The following is a 20,045-nucleotide window of genomic DNA, read 5'->3' as shown; positions in this document are numbered from 1 at the left end:
GATAACCATAAATTGATAAAATAATAACGGCTGATAGTGATTAAGTATCCAGGGGGCTTTAAATGCTTTACATCTAATCTTCAAATGAATCTTGGCTCACTTCCTAGATGAGGAAATTAAAAATCAGAGAAGCCAAATGACATGCACAGGGACAGTAAAACATGGCACAGGGATTAAAACCCAAGGCTGAAGCCCGTGCTCTCAGCTCTCTGTCCTGCTTTTCACATAGGTATATAAACTAAATAAAACATCTGCATTAAATCTGCTTTCACAAAATACCTATTTATGGGGTGGCTGCATTAGGACCTTAGAAATTACCTATTTGGACAGGGTGGACTGAAGGGGAGACTATAGTCTATAAAGAGTAATATATGATCAGTGCAAAGGAGTTAAATAGTACAGAAGCAAATGGAAAAAAAAGAAATGTCCATTGCTATATTTGCAATCTCATGCGCCTCTCCAGTGAGGGATGCATCCTCCTGATCCTCTATGAGTTTACAATAGGACTGTACTGCTCTGTGATTTGCTCTTTCATTTAACAACACATCACAGAAAAAAAAAAAAAAAAAAACCCTGGGTGAGCACATATGCTTCTACTTCATTCTTTTGAGGGCTGCAGAGTACTTCACAGTATGGAAGTATAACATCTATTTTGAGAATGTGATTTTCAACCTTTGTGTATTAAAGCAATACCCTAAGGAGGATTTACCTGGATGGGAGGTATATTTAAAAAACATGAAGTAACCAATTAAAAATCGACGAAGGACTTGAATAGACATTTCTCCAATAAGCACATGAAAAGATGCTCTATGTCATCACGCTTCTGTATAATCACCACCTGGGCCAACAGAGCATGACCAGCACTTCCAAATCCTCCCTCCTACCTACCTGCTCACTCTCCTCTCCAGAAGTACCACTGCCTAAAGTTTATCACCACACAACAGCCCCAAACTCTATGACTCTGAACTCTGTCCTTACATATATGGGATTATACAGTGTAAGTATGTAGGTAAATCAGGCTTCTTTCCCTCAATGTTTGTGTGGGACTCATCCATGTCGTTGCACATAGCCATGACTCATTTCATTTTCACTGGAGGAATCCACTGAATGAACACACCTTTATTTATCTATCCCACTGTGGATATACCTTTGAAATTCTTTAGTTTTCTGACACTAGGAATAAGGTTGCTATGAACATACTACATATACACCTAAGAGTGGAGCTGCTGGGCCACAAGGTATATACGTGTACAACTCAGGAGGCAGTGCCAAACGCTGCTTGGCCCACATCACGCTACCCTGCAGTACATGGGAATTCGCAGTGATTTACACCCTTGCCAACTTTGGGTATTGCTACTCTTAAATTTTAAGCATTCTGATGAATGTGTTTTCATGAGTTAATAAAGTTTTGATTTGCATGTGAAGAAAGCTGAGCGCCGAAGAATTGATGCTTTTGAATTGTGGTGTTGGAGAAGACTCTTGAGAGTCCCCTGGACTGCAAGGAGATCTAACCAGTCCATTCTGAAGGAGATCAGCCCTGGGATTTCTTTGGAAGGAATGATGCTAAAGCTGAAACTCCAGTACTTTGGCCACCTCATGTGAAGAGTTGACTCATTGGAAAAGACCCTGATGCTGGGAGGGATTGGGGGCAGGAGGAGAAGGGGACAACAGAGGATGAGATGGCTGGATGGCATCACTGACTCGACGGACTTGAGTCTGAGTGAACTCCGGGAGTTGGTGTTGGACAGGGAGGCCTGGCGTGCTGCGATTCATGGGGTCGCAAAGAGTCGGACACGACTGAGCGACTGAACTGAACTGAACTGAAAGACTCATGATGTGGAACAACTTGTGGTGTGCTTATTCAGCATTTTGATATCTGTTGTTCAAGTTTTCATGCAATTAAAAAAAATCAGTTTATCTCTCCTTTTCTGATTCTTTACATACTTTGGTTATGTGACCTTGGTCAGATAAGAGTGCTGCAAATATCTTTATCATTTTGTGATTTGCCCTTTTCACTATCTTAATAGTATATTACAATTTACTTTCTGAACTTTAAGTTTAATAATTAAGCTTTTCAGTTAGGATTACTGCTTTATGTATAACCAAGATCATGATGGAGAAGGAAATGGCAACCCACTCCAGTATTCTTGCCTGGAAAATCCCATGGATGGAGGAGCCTGAGGCTACAGTCCATGGGATTGCAAAGAGTTGGACATGACTGAGCAACTTCACTTCACTTCACTTCTTCACTTCAAGATCATGAAAATAGCCCATGAAGATATTCCACTGTATTCTCTTCTAGGAGTTTTGCTGTTTCACCTTTCACATACAGATCTATAATTTTCAAGAGCTAGCACCATTTACTGAAATGACTGTCCTTTTCACAATGCTCCTACAGTGAGTAAACCAAGGACCTATTAATATATGTACACGTTTGTTCCTGGACTCTGTTCTTTACCGCCATTCTATTTGTCTATCCTTGTATCAACCTCAGTATCTTAATCAGTGAAGCTTTAATAGTAAGTCTTGATATCTATAATATAAAGTTTCCACTAATTTTGTTCTTCCAAATTGTCTTAGGTATTTGGGGCTCTGCATTTCCATACAAATTTTAGAATCGATTTAGAATCAGTTGTCAATTTCAACACAACTCCTAACTTAAAGCTTGGGGCATTATCAACAACTCGGCCCTATTGGGCTTCATGGGTTGTTCTGAGAGCACCAGGACTTTCTCTGCTCCATCAACTGATACCCTGAGGGCTCAGGTCCCCACACACTGGGTCACTTCTCTGGATTTCCTTCTTCTGTTTCATCTTAGCTCAGTAACTGTTCAGTACCTTATTAACTCTCCAATGCTTCAAAGAGACTATATTATGTTTTTACATTTCTGTCCAGATTTTCTGTTTTCAGAGGGGAGGTTTTTCTAAATTCTCTAGTCCTCCATTTTTAGAAGTTCATGCCCGTAAAGTAAGCTTTACTTTTCTTTTCTCTTCACTCTTTCTCCACCTTCTGCCCACTCCTTCCCTCCCCAAACTCGCTCTTTCTTTCTTTCTGGAAGAAAAGGTGGATAAGGTGGGAAGATGGGGGATTCAACCATGGAAATTAATAAAGACCAAATGTTGACCCTAGAAAGAAAATACGTGCTACGAGAACTGCAGAATTCATTAGATGGGCTTAAGAGAGGCTGCACAGAGAGAAGAGGTCAGCAGAAAGCACGTGAGCTGGAGAGAGGACGGTGAGCCAACATCAGAGAGGTGAGTGACATGTGGAAGGGGTGGAGGCGGAGAGAAGTGCGCAGAAGAAACATCTGCGGAGGCAACAGCTGAGAAGACTGAAAACTTGAAGAAAGACATCAGTAAATAACTGCTCAGTAAATGCCAAGCAGGAGACACACACAGAAGTCCTCATGCGCTTCCTTCCTCTTCCTCCCACTCACCTCAGCCTCATCAGCTGTCAAAGCAGAACCTGTGGGGACGGAACAAACGCCAGTTTCTTTGGAACAAGCGTTTACCTTTCTTCCTCTTAACTCTCCGCCCCACCTCCCCACCCCACACACGCCCTTTTCCTTAAGGTACCATGGATACGTGCTAACTTGGTCAGGACATGGTGATTCATTAACTTTATTTTTACAGACACAAATAATTGGTCATACTGAGAACATTAAGAAGAGTTCCAAAGGGAAAATTTTCTTTACTGCCCTTGTTGTGCAATAATACAGGGAGCTTTAAGTTGCAGTCTCAAACTATAGCTCTATCTTTCAGACCTGGTATCTCACAGTGACAGATGGCAATGTTAAAAATAAACAGAACATTCAAGTTATTTGTACTGAAGGCAAAGACAGTTTTAAAGTGTGAAACAAGCCTGAGGCTGATAGAACTCACATTATCCTTTTCAAAATGTATTAAGAATGCACATTTCCCTATGCCAACCCTGCAATGTTGCCCATCAAAGTTAAATATTAGCTTTTGAAGGTGTGCTGTCATTATACATCACTACTAATCTAGAATTAACAATGCCATACAGGTCTATTCATAGAAACCCATTTTCCAGAACTGTCAATAACTGATTAACTTTCTCAAGTTTTAAAAGTGCTGGAGGTTATCACTATTAGAAATACACTTTCATATTCAGAACATGAGAAAATATTTGATATAATACCAATATTAAGCTAATTTTTAAAAACAGTTCACAGCATATCTGAGGTAACATGATCAAAGATAAGACTTTATAATTAATAAAAGTTACATAGTTTATATAGCAGAAATACATGAAAATAATATACAAGAAATAACAGTAAATTTTTGATATAGAATTCTGATAACTTTAAAGCAGTGACCACAAAAACTCATGATCATCTCAGATGGATAAAAAGTATCAGACAGGGCTTCCCTGGTGGGTCAGTGGTGAAGAGTCCATCTGCCAATGCCAGAGACATGGGTCCAATCCCCAGTCTGGGAAGATCCCACAGGCCATGGAGCAACTAAGCCCATGTGCCACAGCTGTTGAGCCTGTGCTCGAGAGCCTGGGAGCCGCAACTACTGAAGTCCGCACGCCCCAGAGCCCATGCTGCAAAAACCCACCGCAACAAGAAGCCCACATATCACGAGAGAAGAGCGCACGCTGCAACGAAGACCCAGCACAGCCAAAAATAAAACTTACATTAAAAAAGACATCTGAGAAAATCCAACACCTTTTTGTGATAAAATCATTCAACAAACTAGGAACTGAAGGGTACTTTGTCAACCTGACAAAGGGCATCTATGAAAACCGCACAGTTAAAAGTTTTTACATAACAACATACAATTAGATGACTTCTCTTAAAAGATCAAAAGTAAGACAAGGATGCCTAGTCTCAAAACTTCAACACTGTAACACAGCCAGGGCAACTGGGCAAGAGTAAGACATAAAAAACATCCATATTGGAAAGAAGAAGTAAACATGTCTATTCACAAATGACATGATCTTATATATAGAATATACCAACAACCTATCAGAACTCATAAATGTTTCAAGTCTCAGGATACAAGATTAACATACAAAATTAATTGTATTTCTATGCACTTGCAATGAACAATAAGAAAATGAAACTAAGAAAACAACTCCATTTACAAAAGCATCAAAAGAATAAAAATAAATTTAACAACACATATGCAGAACTTAAAAAAAAAAGTACAAAAAGTTGAATGACATGAAGGATCTAATCAAATGGGAAAAAAATCCCATGTTCAAGGACCAAAAGACTTAAATACTGGCCGGAAGGTAATACTTTCCAAATTGATTTGTAGATTCAGTAAATCCCTATCAGAATCCCAACCATCTTCTTTTAGAACTAACAAGATGATTCTAAAATTCATGTGGAATTGCAAGGCACCTGGAAAAACCAAATCAATCCTGAAAAAGAATAAAATTGGAGGACCTCCCAATTGCAAAATTTACTACTAAGCAATGGTAATCAAGACAGGGTGGTACTGGAATAAGAACAGACATATATATCAATGGAACAGAACAGAAAATGTAGAAATAAATTCATGGATCTAAGGTCAACTGACTTTCTACAGGGGAGTCAAGTCAATTAAATAGGGAAGAAATAACCTTTTCAACAAATCATGCTCAGATAATTGGATATCCAATGGACTTGGACCTCAAAAACATACACAAAAATTAACTCAAAATGGGTCAGATCAGATCAGTCGCTCAGTCGTGTCTGACTCTTTGCGACCCCATGAATTGCAGCACGCCAGGCCTCCCTGTCCAACACCAACTCCCGGAGTTCACTGAGACTCATGTCCATCGAGTCAATGATGCCATCCAGCCATTTCATCCTCTGTCGTCCCCTTCTCCTCCTGCCCCCAATCCCTCCCAGCATCAGAGTCTTTTCCAATGAGTCAACTCTCCGCATGAGGTGGCCAAAGTACTGGAGTTTCAGCTTTAGCATCATTCCTTCCAAAGAAATCCCAGGGCTGATCTCCTTCAGAATGGACTAGTTAGATCTCCTTGCAGTCCAAGGGACTCTCAAGAGTCTTCTCCAACACCACAGTTCAAAAGCATCAATTCTTTGGCGCTCAGCCTTCTTCACAGTCCAACTCTCACATCCATACATGACCACAGGAAAAACCATAGTTTTGACTAGACGGACCTTTGTTGGCAAAGTAATGTCTCTGCTTTTGAATATGCTATCTAGGTTGGTCATAACTTTCCTTCCAAGGAGTAAGCATCTTTTAATTTCATGGCTGCAGTCATCATCTGCAGTGATTTTGGAGCCCAGAAAAATAAAGTCTGACACTGTTTCCACATCTATTTCCCATGAAGTGATGGGACTGGATACCATGATCTTCGTTTTCTGAATGTTGAGCTTTAAGCCAACTTTTTCACTCTCGTCTTTCACTTTCATCAAGAGGCTTTTGAATTCCTCTTCACTTTCTGCCATAAGGGTGGTGTCATCTGCATATCTGAGGTGATTGATATTTCTCCCGGCAATCTTGATTCCAGCTTGTGTTTCTTCCAGTCCAGCGTTTCTCATGATGTACTCTGCATAGAAGTTAAATAAGCAGGGTGACAATATACAGCCTTGACGTACTCCTTTTCCTATTTGGAACCAGTCTGTTGTTCCATGTCCAGTTCTAACTGTTGCTTCCTGACCTGCATACAAATTTCTCAAGAGGCAGATCAGGTGGTCTGGTATTCCCATCTCTTTCAGAATTTCCCACAGTTTATTGTGATCCACACAGTCAAAGGCTTTGGCATAGTCAATAAAGCAGAAATAGATGTTTTTCTGGAACTCTCTTGCTTTTTCCATGATCCAGTGGATGTTGGCAATTTGATCTCTGGTTCCTCTGCCTTTTCTAAAACCTTGAACATCAGGAAGTTCACGGTTCACATACTGCTGAAGCCTGGCTTGGAGAATTTTGAGCATTACTTTACTAGCATGTGAGATGAGTGCAGTGGTGTGGTAGTTTGAGCATTCTTTGGCATTGCCTTTCTTTGGGACTGGAATGAAAACTGACCTTTTCTAGTCCTGTGGCCACTGCTGAGTTTTCCAAATTTGCTGGCATATTGAGTGCAGCACTTTCACAGCATCATCTTTCGGGATTTGGAATAGCTCAAATGGGTAGTAGGCTAAAAAGGAAGATCTAAAACTATAAACTTCTTAGAAGAAAATACAGAAGTAAATATTGACCTTGGGCTAAACAATGCCTTCTTAGATAAGACATCAAAAGCATAAGTGAGAAAAGAAAAAATTAATTGAACTTCATAAAAATTAAAAATATTTATGCTTCAACAGATGTCATCAAGAAAGTGAAAGACAAAACACAGAATTTGAGGAAACGTATGTCTGCAAATCCACAGAAGGCAATGGCACCCCACTCCAGTACTCCTGCCTGGAAAATCCCATGGACTGAGGAGCCTGGTGGGTTACAGTCCATAGGGTCTTGAAGAGTCAGACACGACTGAGCGACTTCATTTTCACTTTTCACTTTCATGCATTAGAAAAGGAAATGGCAACCCACTCCAGTGTTCTTGCCTGGAGAATTCCAGGGACGGCGGAGCCTGGTGGGCTGCTGTCTATGGAGTCACACAGAGTTGGACACGACTGACGTGACTTACCAGCAGTAGCAGCAGCATGTCTGCAAATCACATTATCTGATAAAGGACTTGTATGTGGAAGGTATAACATGACCCAGTGGTAAAAAGACAACCAAATTAAAAAATAGACAAAGGTCTGAACATTTCTCCAAAGATACAAAAATGGGTAATAAGTAAACACATGTTCAACATTATTAGCCACCAGGGAAATGTATAGCAAAACCATAAAGATGTATCACTTAATACCCACTAAGACAACAACAACCAAAAATACAGTAACAAGGAAAACAAGTTGAATTCTCATATACACTGCTGGTGGAAGTGTAAAACAGTGCAGCTGGTTTACAAAGGTAAACCAGTTTGGCGGTTCCTCCAGAGGTTGAACATAAGAGTTATCATATGACCCAGCAATTCTACTGCTACATACATACTCAAGAAATGAAAACATATATCTATACCAAAACTTGAACACTAATTATTGTATTATTCATAATAACCCAAAATGGAAACCCAAAGTGAATGGATAAAATAAATACTGTATATCCATACAATGCACTACTATTTAGCCATAAGAGAGAATAAAGCACTGATATATGGATGAACCTTGAAAACATTATGCTAAGTGAAGAAAGCCAGTTACAACAAGACTACATATTGCATGATTCATTTCATTTGTGTGAAAGGTCTAGCTCAGAGAACTCTAGAGACAGAAAGTAGATTAGCAGTTGCTTAGATCTGGGGCAAGGGAGAGGGGGAGCAGTGTCTGCTAGTGGGCACAGGATTATTTTTTCAAGTTACTGATGTGACATTTCAAAAAGAAAACTACAGCCATCACAACCACTAACAAATACGTAAGTTCTCTCTGACAAAGTTGTTTTATGCTTAACAAGCTTGTCCAAAGAAGGGGGATTTAATAGAGGATAAAAATGCCTTGAAAAGAGACTGAGAATCCCAGGATGAGGGGAGAGTAGGGCAGAAGGAGAAATCCATTTGATCACTTCCTTCTCCTTCTAAAATCTTTATTCTTTTTTTATTTTCTTTCCAAAAATTTACATCACATTAAAAAGTTCCTAATGAAGTATTCTGTAAAATTTGTCCAGATTAAGTCATCCCAATAAAAACAGAATTTCCACTGTTTTGATTTTTACTCCCTGTAACACATTGCTTTACATATCTGTACGATATTCCACACACTTATGCAGCACTGTAAATATATTATATAAGTAATAAGAAATGCTGTTTAAAATAGTTTGGATGTTCACAGGCACTGATAAGATGTACATTCCCTTTATTTATTAATTTTCAGCTAATCATATTATCTCCATGTCAGGTCCTGAATTCTTTTATCATTTTGCTCATTAATTAGCTACACTCCTACTATATAATTGCAAAAGCAAATAATGACAAAGCTTAATGGAGCAAACAGTTCTTAAAATTGCCTAAAATTTTGAATGCATGTAAGCCTTTGTGAAATCATCAACAGAGAAAAAAGAATACACTAAAAATAAAAAACCACATTAAAATTAAGAATGCATATTATGACAACGAACACAACAGCTAAACAAGCTGCGTGCCTGACTGGAAGAGAAAATCTGGATCTTTAAGCAGTGGGTAAATGACCACACTAATGAGAAAGAGTACTCACCTGGTTTTGGCACTGAGTTGGTCACTGACTGGGGAACTTTCTGATTAATTAACTCAACACAGTGTCCAGGGAAGAGTCCCACCTAAAGAAGAAAGGCAGCAAAGAGAGGATTCTAAACCAGGGAACAGACCAGTGTGTGAGCATTGCCAATTCAATTCCAGTAATGTGCTCCACAGCCCCTCCCAGCGATTCTGCTATCCCAAGACTCTAAATCACTGATGATGCCAATTATACAAACAAATAATAAAACAATCTGTTGCTATGAGTATATAGAGTCATGTGTTTTATTTGCCTGAAAGTCTAAGTCTTCTTTTCTAGTTTTAGCTTTTAATTTCCCAAACTTCTTTTACTCCAATTAAAATATTTAGTCTGATACCAAGCTAAGCATGGCAAGAGGTATAATTTATACCTGTTAATAATTTACTTTGCTGAAATTTCAATCCAGTTGTGTGAACACTTCTACTGCCCACTTTCATATTTACTAACTTCTCTATGATTTTTTTTTAAGCAATACTAAACCACATTCAACGTTTTTGTGTATTTTTTCTTCATTCTCTCATAGGTTCTGTGAAAAATGACAAGACTAAAGTAACCTGATGAAACCATTACTCACTTAAAATCCTGGTATTCATTCTTCATAGAGTCAGAAGTGTGTGGATAAGTGGGGAAGCAAGAGAGGAAAACAACTAATCTCGGCTTTGAAAAAGCACACCAAACTGACCTGGTAGCAAATTGCTTGTGGTGTGAGGAAGACCCCCAAGGAGCTGTGCTAGGAAAATACTGAGCTCCAGATCACCCAGAGATACTGCATAGCCAGCAGAACGAATACAGACACGAAGATCCGGGAAACAAAAGTAAAAAGGAAAATTTTACCAATATTTATAGATGTTTTCTTAGATAGGAATATGATTGGGCTGCCAAGCAGCAGATGTTAAAGCTGAAACAAGAAAACTACATCACTTTGTACATCCCTCTGTTGACAGACTCTGGGGAAGAAAGGAACAGCCTTCCAAGAGCCTGACTCATCGTGAAGGTCTGAGCTGTATAATTTTCATCTGTGTGGGAGTATTTCACATACTAATTTGCTGCATTCTTACTTCAATTTCTTGATCGATATTCTACGTTAGCTCTTAAAATTATGAAGATGTAACCAGTTATCATGAATTGAAAAGGGCTTATTAATAAACTATCAGCTTGTTTGAAAGATTTGAATTTGGATCTTAAAGTTCCTATATGCACACCTTCTAAAATGATGCTATAAGTATTTGTTTTATTGGTGAAATTCTATTCCATATTTTACTCAACTTCCTATTTAACTAATCAACAAGTCGAAATTCTTCCAAGATTGGTTAGAACCAGATGAGAATCAACTTGAAAAATCCTTCTCATGCTCTCTTACACAAATCACTTCTAAGAGAATCACTTATGGTTAAGTGTACCCCCAGGATTGGGGCTTCCCAGGTGGCTCAGCAGGTAAAGAGTCCACCTGCAATGCAGGAGATATGGGTTCAAATCCCTGGGTCAGGAAGATCCCCTGGAGGAGGGCATGGCAACCCACTGCAGTATTCTTGCCTGGAGAATCCCATGGACAGAGAAGTCTGGTGGGCTACAGTCCACGGGGTCACAAGGAGTTGGACATGACTTAAGCAACTGAGCATGCACCTGGCCCAGGATTAAGAGGGCCCGGGTTCTATCCTAGGCCTGCCCCTTACTAGGCTGGGTTTATAACTTAGGCTCCATGTTTCAGTTTTTTCCTCTAAACATAATGATATTGTGCCTAACTCATAAGGTTTGTTATGAGGATTAAACAGATGAATATAAGCAAAACGAATGTAGTAAGCACTTGTGCAACATTATCTATTCTTTATCATCTTAGTATGTGGGCCACTAGAAGACCTAGAGGGTTGTGGCTCCTCCAATGTATGGATGTGACATATAATACCTACAACCTTTTGCCTGAAATTAAAAGATGCTTACTCCTTGGAAGGAAAGTTATGACCAACCTAGATAGCATATTCAAAAGCAGAGACATTACTTGCCAACAAAGGTCCGTCTAGTCAAGGCTATGGTTTTTCCAGTAGTCATGTATGGATGTGAGAGTTGGACTGTGAAGAAAGCTGAGCACAGAAGAATTGATGCCTTTGAACTGTGGTGTTGGAGAAGACTCTTGAGAGTCCCTTGGACTGCAAGGAGATCTAACCAGTCCATTCTGAAGGATATCAGCCCTGGGATTTCTTTGGAAGGAATGATGCTAAAGCTGAAACTCCAGTACTTTGGCCACCTCATGCGAAGAGTTGACTCATTGGAAAAAACTCTGGTGTTGGGAGGGATTGGGGGCAAGAGGAGAAGGGGACGACAGAGGATGAGATGGTTGGATGGCATCACCGACTCGATGGGCATGAGTCTGAGTGAACTCTGGGAGTTGGTGATGGACAGGGAGGCCTGGCATGCTGCAATTCATGGGGTCGCAAAGAGTCGGACACGACTGAGCGACTGAACCGACTGACTGACCGACCTTTTGCCTGTATGTACCTAAGTTTCCTCACTATCAAATAGCATTCTTTCCATAAAATTCTAATTCATTTCCATTTATAAATATTTTCTGCAATTCGCTATAGAGAAAAGATCACTTATTTCTAGGCTCTGTGATCTATAGCAAATTGCTTAACATCTGTTTCTTAATTCATAAAAATGGGACATCATTAGCTACCTGAATAATCTGTGTAAAAGCACCTAGCCTAGTTTCTAAACTCAAATATCTGTCAGCAAATAAAAATAGCTTGCCATTATTTGTTCATAAGACTCAACAAAGCTTAATGACCTTCTTAAAGGAACTATATGAAATTGGTACATACTAGTTACACTTTCCGGAGAAGGCAATGGCACCCCACTCCAGTACTCTTGCCTGGAAAATCCCATGGACAGAAGGGCCTGGTGGGCTGCAGTCCATGGGGTCGCTGGGAGTCGGACACGACTGAGCGACTTCACTTTATTTTTTCACTTTCATGCATTGGAGAGGGAAATGGCAACCCACTCCAGTGTTCATGCCTGGAGAATCCCAGGGACGGGGGAGCCTGGTGGGCTGACGTCTATGGGGTCGCACAGAGTCGGACACGACTGAAGCGACTTAGCAGCAGCGGCAGCAGTTACACTTTCACCTTTTAAATGTCTCAAGGCATTCATTTCAGTTCAGTCGCTCAGTTGTGTCCGATTCTTTGCGACTCCATGAAACGCAGCACACCAGGCCTCCCTGTCCATTAGGTCCAGGTATATGGGGGGAGAGCTACTGTGTATTATGCAGAGGTAGGTCCATGGGAGGTTCACCCAACATCTAATTCCCATCTCTGCTCGCCTATCTCCCTTTAGTATAAAGTGCAATATTACTAAATGATAGCTGAACTAATGGAGAAGGCAATGGCACCCCACTCCAGTACTCTTGCCTGGAAAATCCCATGGACGGAGGAGCCTGGTAGGCTGCAGTCCATGGGGTCACTAGGAGTCAGACACGACTGAGCGACTTCACTTTCACTCTTCACTTTCATGCATTGGAGAAGGAAATGGCAACCCACTCCAGTGTTCTTGCCTGGAGAATCCCAGGGATGGGGGAACCTGCTGTGCTGCCGTCTCTGGGGTCGCACAGAGTCGGACACAACTGAAGCGACTTAGCAGCAGCAGCAGCTGAACTAAACACTCAGTTTTCCAGATTCCTTGCATTCAGGGTGTAGCCATGGCAGAAGGGAAAATGTGTCACATGAAAACGTGTCACTATGCTGTTCTCTTTCCTTCTGCTGTATACCCAGGTGTTGGGAATGGATCAGCAGTAGCAATCATCTGACCCCTAAAAAAAGGCCAAGAGAAGCTTAGATAATTCTGCCTAGCTTCATTAAGCTGCTGACTCAACTGCAGCAATGATACTTTTTCTGTTTGCTTTTGTTTCTTGAAGCCAAAAGCACTTCTAACTGTAGCTCTTTTAAGTAAGACAGTTATCTTAACTGCCTAATTCTGTGTACTTGTGAAAAGCAATAGATTCTATTTTCTTATAAAATTTCAACCATAAAAAAATGAAACTGTGTTCCATTGAAAATATACACATAACTAACCCTAAAATTACAGCTAATGAACATTTTAAATTTTCTGCCACTTCATGGCTCACAGTCTTGTTATGGCAAAGGGGCTTGTGTAAGTCAATGAAGCTATTAACCATGCCATGCAGGACCATCCAAGAAGGATGGGTCACAGTGAGGAGGCCTGACAAAGTGTAGTGCATACTTAAGCCGATATTTTACCAAATATAAATTAATTCTAATAAACTCAAAATGCTCAATGTTAAAAATGACTGGAATTACAACAATATGATCTATGAATTATATTGTTCTGTTTCCTGTACTATTCTTTCTGTAAAAGTAGCATTTTCTAAGGCTCTAATTTAAATGGCTGAGAAAGGTGAGAGGAATTCAGTAGACTTGGCAGGAGTCAAGATGAATTTCCACTCTAGGAAGAAGAGGGAAGGAAAAGAAAAGATGAGCATCCAGCATCCATAAGGGTAGAGGAGTAGCTAATAAAAATATACTAACAGAAAAAAAAAAGAAAAAGACAAGGCTGAGGGATGGGCTTAAAGGAGGGAAAGAGAACCTTCAGTCTGGTAGTTTTCCCCTGAGCCAGTCTGGCATGAAGAAGAAAGAAGAGTATATGGATGTAAGAGGCACAGAGGCAGAAGAGATGGAAACTGTCAGAGGATTAGACACAAGAAAAGTTAAGACAGATGCTTCTGCAGTTCTTTCCCACTTTTACTGAGGTATAACTGACAAACAAGCTGTGCACATTTAAAATGTACATTTTGATGAGTTGACACCCATAAAACTGTATCCACGCTCAAAATTATGAATATATTTATCAACCTCCAGAGTTTCCTTGTAACTCTCTGTAATTTCTCCCTCTCCTTAGCAGCCCTTACCCCTGCTCAACAGGCAACAAAGTTTCTAACACTACACATCACTTTGCAGTTCCTACACTTTTATATGAATAGAGTCATGCAGAATGTACTCTTTGTTGTTGGTTTTCTTTCATTCAGCGTTAATTATTTTGAGGATCGTCATGTTGTCGTATTTATCACTAATTCTTCCTTTCTATTGCTTAGTAATATTCTATTGTGTAAATGCCACGTGTGTTTATTCATTGATCTCTTGCTGATGAGATAACTGGGCTGCTTCCAACTTGGGGCCATTACGTATATAGTTGTTATGAACTGTCATGTGAGTTTCTGTATGAAGGCAGACCTTCTGTTCTCTTGGATAAACACCTAGGAGTGGAATGGCTGGATCTTGCCATTGGTATATGTTTAAAACACTGACAAACTGTTTTCCAATTGGTTGGAGCATCTTACATTGCCTCCAACTGTCTCAGTGTTCCAATTCCTCCACATCCTTGCCGCTCTAATAAGTACATAGCAAGGCCTCATTGTTATTTTAATTGCATTTCTCTAATGATCACTGCGGTTAAACATCTCTTGACAGGTTTATTTGTCATGTATCTTTGTTAATTGTTCCCATATTTGCTATTTTTTAAAAATTGAGTTCTGTTTTCATGTTGAATTTTGAGAGTTCTTTATATGTTGTGGATACAAGTACTTGATCAGATATAATCACTGCAAATATTTTTTCCCACTTTGTAATGTGTCTTTTTATCGTCTTAAAAATAAAGCCTTTCAAAGAGCAGCAGTGTTAAATTTTGATGAAATTTATTATTTTATGAATTGTTCTGATAATACATCTAAGAAATCTTTGCCAAATCCAAAGTCACAAAAGTTTCTCCTATGTTTTCTTTTAGAAGGTTTTTAGTTTAAGATTTACATTTTGGGTACATGACCTATTTTGTGTTAATATGTGCAGATGGCACAAGAAATAAATAAAAGGATTTATGAAGGTATATGGATAAAGCTGAGTGCCGAAGAATTGATGCTTTTGAATTGTGGTGTTGGAGGACTCTTGAGAGTCCCTTGGACTGCAAGGAGATCCAACCAGTCCATCCTAAAGGAGATCAGTCCTGGGTGTTCATTGGAAGGACTGATGCTGAAGCTGAAACTCCAATACTTTGGCCACCTCATGTGAAGAGTTGACTCATTGGAAAAGACCCTGAGGCTGGGAGGGATTGGGGGCAGGAGGAGAAGGGCACGATGGAGGATGAGATGGCTGGATGGCATCACTGACTCGATGGACATGAGTTTGAGTGAACTCTGGGAGTTGGTGATAGACAGGGAGCCCTGGCGTGCTGTGATTCATGGGGTCGCCAAGAGTCAGACATGACTGAGCAACTGAACTGAACTGATGGATACCCAACTGTTCCAACATCATTTGTAAAACAGATCATGTTTTCTTCACTGAACGGACATTGAACCTCTGTTGAAAACAAGCATCCATGAATGTGTAGGTCTACTTCTGACTCTGTCTGTCCTGTTGATCGACTTGTCCATCTCTCCCCAAATGCCATACTCTCTTGTTACTGCAGTTTTACAGTTAAGTCTTCAAATCAATTAGTGTTAGTTCTCCAACTTTGCTCTTCTTTTTCAAATTTGTTTTGGCTGTTCTTTTTTAGGTCCTTTGTATTTCCATATGAATTGTTAAATCCGTGTATTGATTTCTACAAAAAACCTGCTGGGATTTTGACTGGGATCAATTTGAGATGACATTTTAACAATATAAAGCCTTCCAACCTATATACAGGGTGTATATCTCTCGTTTTTAAAATATTCTTTATCTCAGAAATGCCTTGTAGTTTTCAGTACACAGATCGTTTGTATCTTTCTTCTGATACATCCCGAAGTAATTCATAGTTTTGATGCTATTACAAGTAAGTTTTATTCTATTTTGTGATTGAGGTTAATGCTACTGGTCTGCACACTACATTTGAAGTAACAAGACTTCCATGAAGTTGTCCCTAGTATACACAACTGTGTATTTCAAGTATGCAACTCACTTTTATTTCTTTTATATATGAAAAATTATATAGTTTTTGAAATTGTGTTTATATCTTGTTATGTCATTTGTAAATTTCATTTCTAAATTCTAAGGAAGGCTTTTAGAAATTATTTATCATAACAAATGGGTGTAGGGTTTGATGATGCTAAGAACTACTTCTGTAAGCCATTTTTTCAGTAGTTTCCATGAAACTGAATGTTTAAGAATCATTTGGTAGGACATATTCTGATGTTATAAATTAACAAAAGGCTATCTAGAAACTAGTTTCTCTTTAACATTAATGGCAGCTGCTAATGGCACTAGTAAGAAAAATAAAGACAGAAAATTTACATATGTTTTGTGATCTAAGGGGGAGAAATATAAAATTGGAACTCACCAAGCTCATGTTCTGGCTATATCACTGACTTACTGTCTTTGTGAATCAAAACCATCTTTCCAAATTCCTTTGATTTAATTACAAGGTGACAGTTTAGGACCAGGTGGTCCTCTGCCGTTTTTTTCTACTTTAGGACTCTATGATTCACACGTGTAGACAAGTAGAAGCCACTACTGGTTCACCGAAACACTACTATGATCTGTTCTTTGCCCAGAATACCTAAGTTTCTACCTAAACTCTGACACTAAACAGCGAAATAGTAACAGAGCAGTGGTTCAGTCCTCTTCCGCTTTAGTTTCTTTGTCAGTAAGAGAGGTAAAAGTACCTTCTTTGAAGTGTGAGAATTAACAGGAAGCACACAGAAGAGGACCAGGAAGTGTGACAAGGCCTTGAATTTGCAGCACCACACTCTGACCCCCCTTCCCTTGGCATCCTGTGAACACTACACATGAGAAATTATGTAATTTTCCTATTACTTAACTGGAAAGGAAATATTTTGCTCTACTTAATTTTGAGTAATGAAAAGGGTGTAGCTTTGAATTCTGCACATAAAATGATGGTCTTCATATAAATAAGTGGGTGAACTGTCTTCCTCTATTAAACTACTTACTGCAAGAGCCAAGGTTTCCAAACATCTTCCCTGTGGGATAAAGAAGGTTTTTCTGAAAGTTTCTGGAACCATGTTAAACTCCCGAGGTAAGAGGATGCTTATTGCTGAAGAGCTGCTTGTCTGCCGTTTGGGCATGGAAACCTCACAGGACAGGCTGGGATAACTAGGAAAATAAATCCAGTGACCCTTGACCATCTTGCGGAGAACCGAGAGAAGGTGACTGAATCGGATTCTGTCACCCCAGAAGTGGTATTTTATCCATTAGACTGACTGCATCCCAAATACGTCTTAGGAGGTTTTCTGGGGGAAAGGAGAACACTCACTAAGCAGTGTTTTAATTCTTTCTCTATCTGCACAGGATAAACACAGGGAGGCTGAGTCAGTGGTTCCCACATTTTATACTTAATAATCATCTGAGGAATCTGATGAAATTCAGATTTCTGTCCCCCATCTCCAGAGATCAGTTGTATACGGTTTTAACATGTTTCTCGGGTCATTCTGATACTTATGGCTCTCAGATAAAATTCTGAGGAACATGGCACTAAACAAATAATCCTCAGACATTAACACTTTACATTTGTAATATGCCTGTTATGTAAGGGAAAAAAGACCTTCCAGACACCTCACCTCACATTTCCAACCACAGTCCACAAACAGACACAAAAAGGCCATGTATTTTTAACAAGAAAGAAAAAGCAAAGAGGTTTTTTTTCCCCCCCTTTCTGAAATACACATTATATGATGAAACTCCTCAGAAAACAAAGGTAAAAGGCTCAATATACTCTTTAGAAGACAAGTAAAAGATTTCAGAATTTCAAATTACTATAGTTAATATAATTTCACACTTCCTACTCCTAGAAGTTTAAGAAAAGAAACACAGTCACAGTATAATTTAGAAACATGGATGAACTAATCCTTCTGTTCCCACAGCTAAATCATGGTCTAGGATAAAACAATATAAAGACTAGAACTTGGCAAAATGTTGATCTTTATCAACCACCAGCTGATTGGCAAACTTTACCTACAGCTCAGAGTAAGCACTGCTTCCAGCAGAGTGGTCTAAGGAACACCAGGGCCAGAATCACATGGATAAGACTGTCTCTTAATCCTATTCCACAATCACTGAGACAGAAGCTGGGGGTTTATGTCACAGGATTTTACGTTTTAACACGTTCCCTATGCAACACATCATAAGCTCACCAAGTAAAGTTTGAGAATCAGAGGTGAAGAGAGAGTAGAAGGAGTTATTAGTAACAGAGAAATGAAGACAGCAGTACAACACCCTTATCTGTATCAGTAAATGCCATTCCTTGGACTGACTTTATTTGCAAATTCAGACAACAATGCAATAAATACCATCACACACCTATTAGAATGATTGAAAAAAAAAAACCAGCTGAGAACCATCAAATGTAGATGAGAATGCAGAGCAGCATCACCACTGCAGCTGGTGGGAAGGCAAAACGGCACAACCACTTTAAAAGACAGTTTGGTGGTTTCTTACAAACCTAAGCATGATCTCACCATACAACACAGCAAGTGCACTCCATGGTATTTACCTGAAGGAGCTGGAAACATTTCCACACAAAAATACGCATGTGGATATATACAGCAATATTATTCATAAATGCCCCAAACTAGAAGCAACCAAGATGCATTTTAATAAGTGGATGGAAAAACAAAATTATGGCACATTCATAACAATGAATGATAAATGAATGATAAAAAAGGAACATCAAATCATGGAAAGATCTGGAGGAACCTTAAGTGCAGTTTGAAAGCCAGTTTGAAAAGGCTCCATATTATACCATATGATTCCAATTATATGATGCTTTGGAACAGGCAAAGCTATAGAGATAATAAATAATCAGCGCCTGTCAGAGATCAGGAGGAGAGAAGATGGATGGGTGACAGCACAGGAAATTTCAAGCACAGGGAAATCACTTTGTATGAACGATCCATGTCATTATGCATTTGTGAAAACCCAAAGAACTACAGACATCACAAAGAGTGAGTCTTAATGAAAATACGGATTATAGTTAATAATCATGTGTAAAAACTGGTTCATTAAATGTAACAAAAAGCAAACCCCAACACTGTTTTCATCACTGTGGCGGAGGATGTGACACTAGCACTTTGTACTCTTATCCATGTGATTCTGGCCCTGATGTTCCTCAGATCACTCTTAGAAACAGTGGTCACACTGCACTGTAGGTAAGCTCTGCTCATCAGCTTGTGGTTAATACAGATCAGCATTCTGCCAATTCCATTCAGTGAATTATAAAACATAAAGCAACATGTTAATAGGAGAAACTATGTGTGTGGGATAGATGGTATATGAAACTTTGTGTATTATCTGGTCAATTATTCTGTAAGTTTGTACTGAATGATAAGAATCTATTAATTATTTTGAAAATAATAATAAAAAATAAAACAAAGTCACAAGCCAGCAACTGTACAGCATCAGCTCACTAGGACTTAAGGGAAAGGGTTCCGCACGCCACCTGCACCCTGTCATGTCCCGACAGCTGGCCAGAGACAACAATACCTGTGACTAAGGAAAAAACAGGGGAGCCCACATAACACATGAGAAACACATCGAGTAGAGCAGACCTGCAGTGGAGACTCGGGGCCTACATGCTGAAAACACATCTCCAGAACACTCTCCTTCAGGGTCAGAGCAGCACACCTCAAGGCTGGCCCACAGCCTGGGAAGCAACAGCCCACATCTCTGCTCCCCTCCACCCTCTCTCCTGAGAGTGGGCAGCTCTCAATGGCCTTGATTCCCAGGAAGACCACTGTCCAAGCTACCCCAGGGCCAAGCCCAGCCCCTCATCTCCTGCTACTGTAGTCCAA

General features: G+C 39.6%; 1 protein-coding gene across 5 annotated transcripts in view; it reads right to left on the bottom strand.

Moving 5' to 3' along the window:
• Window positions 1–20,045, bottom strand: part of ARHGAP32 (Rho GTPase activating protein 32) — a 205,249-nt gene that overhangs the window by 48,343 nt on the left and 136,861 nt on the right. For all 5 annotated transcript variants that reach the window (XM_027532620.1, XM_027532623.1, XM_027532618.1 and 2 more), the window contains one exon: window positions 9,230–9,311. In XM_027532620.1, coding sequence (XP_027388421.1) covers window positions 9,230–9,311 — 82 coding nt within the window. The remainder of the gene's footprint in view (window positions 1–9,229; window positions 9,312–20,045) is intronic.

This window comes from Bos indicus x Bos taurus, chromosome 29 (assembly GCF_003369695.1).
Source record: "Bos indicus x Bos taurus breed Angus x Brahman F1 hybrid chromosome 29, Bos_hybrid_MaternalHap_v2.0, whole genome shotgun sequence".
NCBI lineage: Eukaryota > Metazoa > Chordata > Mammalia > Artiodactyla > Bovidae > Bos > Bos indicus x Bos taurus.
The sequence above is the reverse complement of the archived record's forward strand: the minus strand, read 5'-3'. Positions and strand labels throughout refer to the sequence as shown.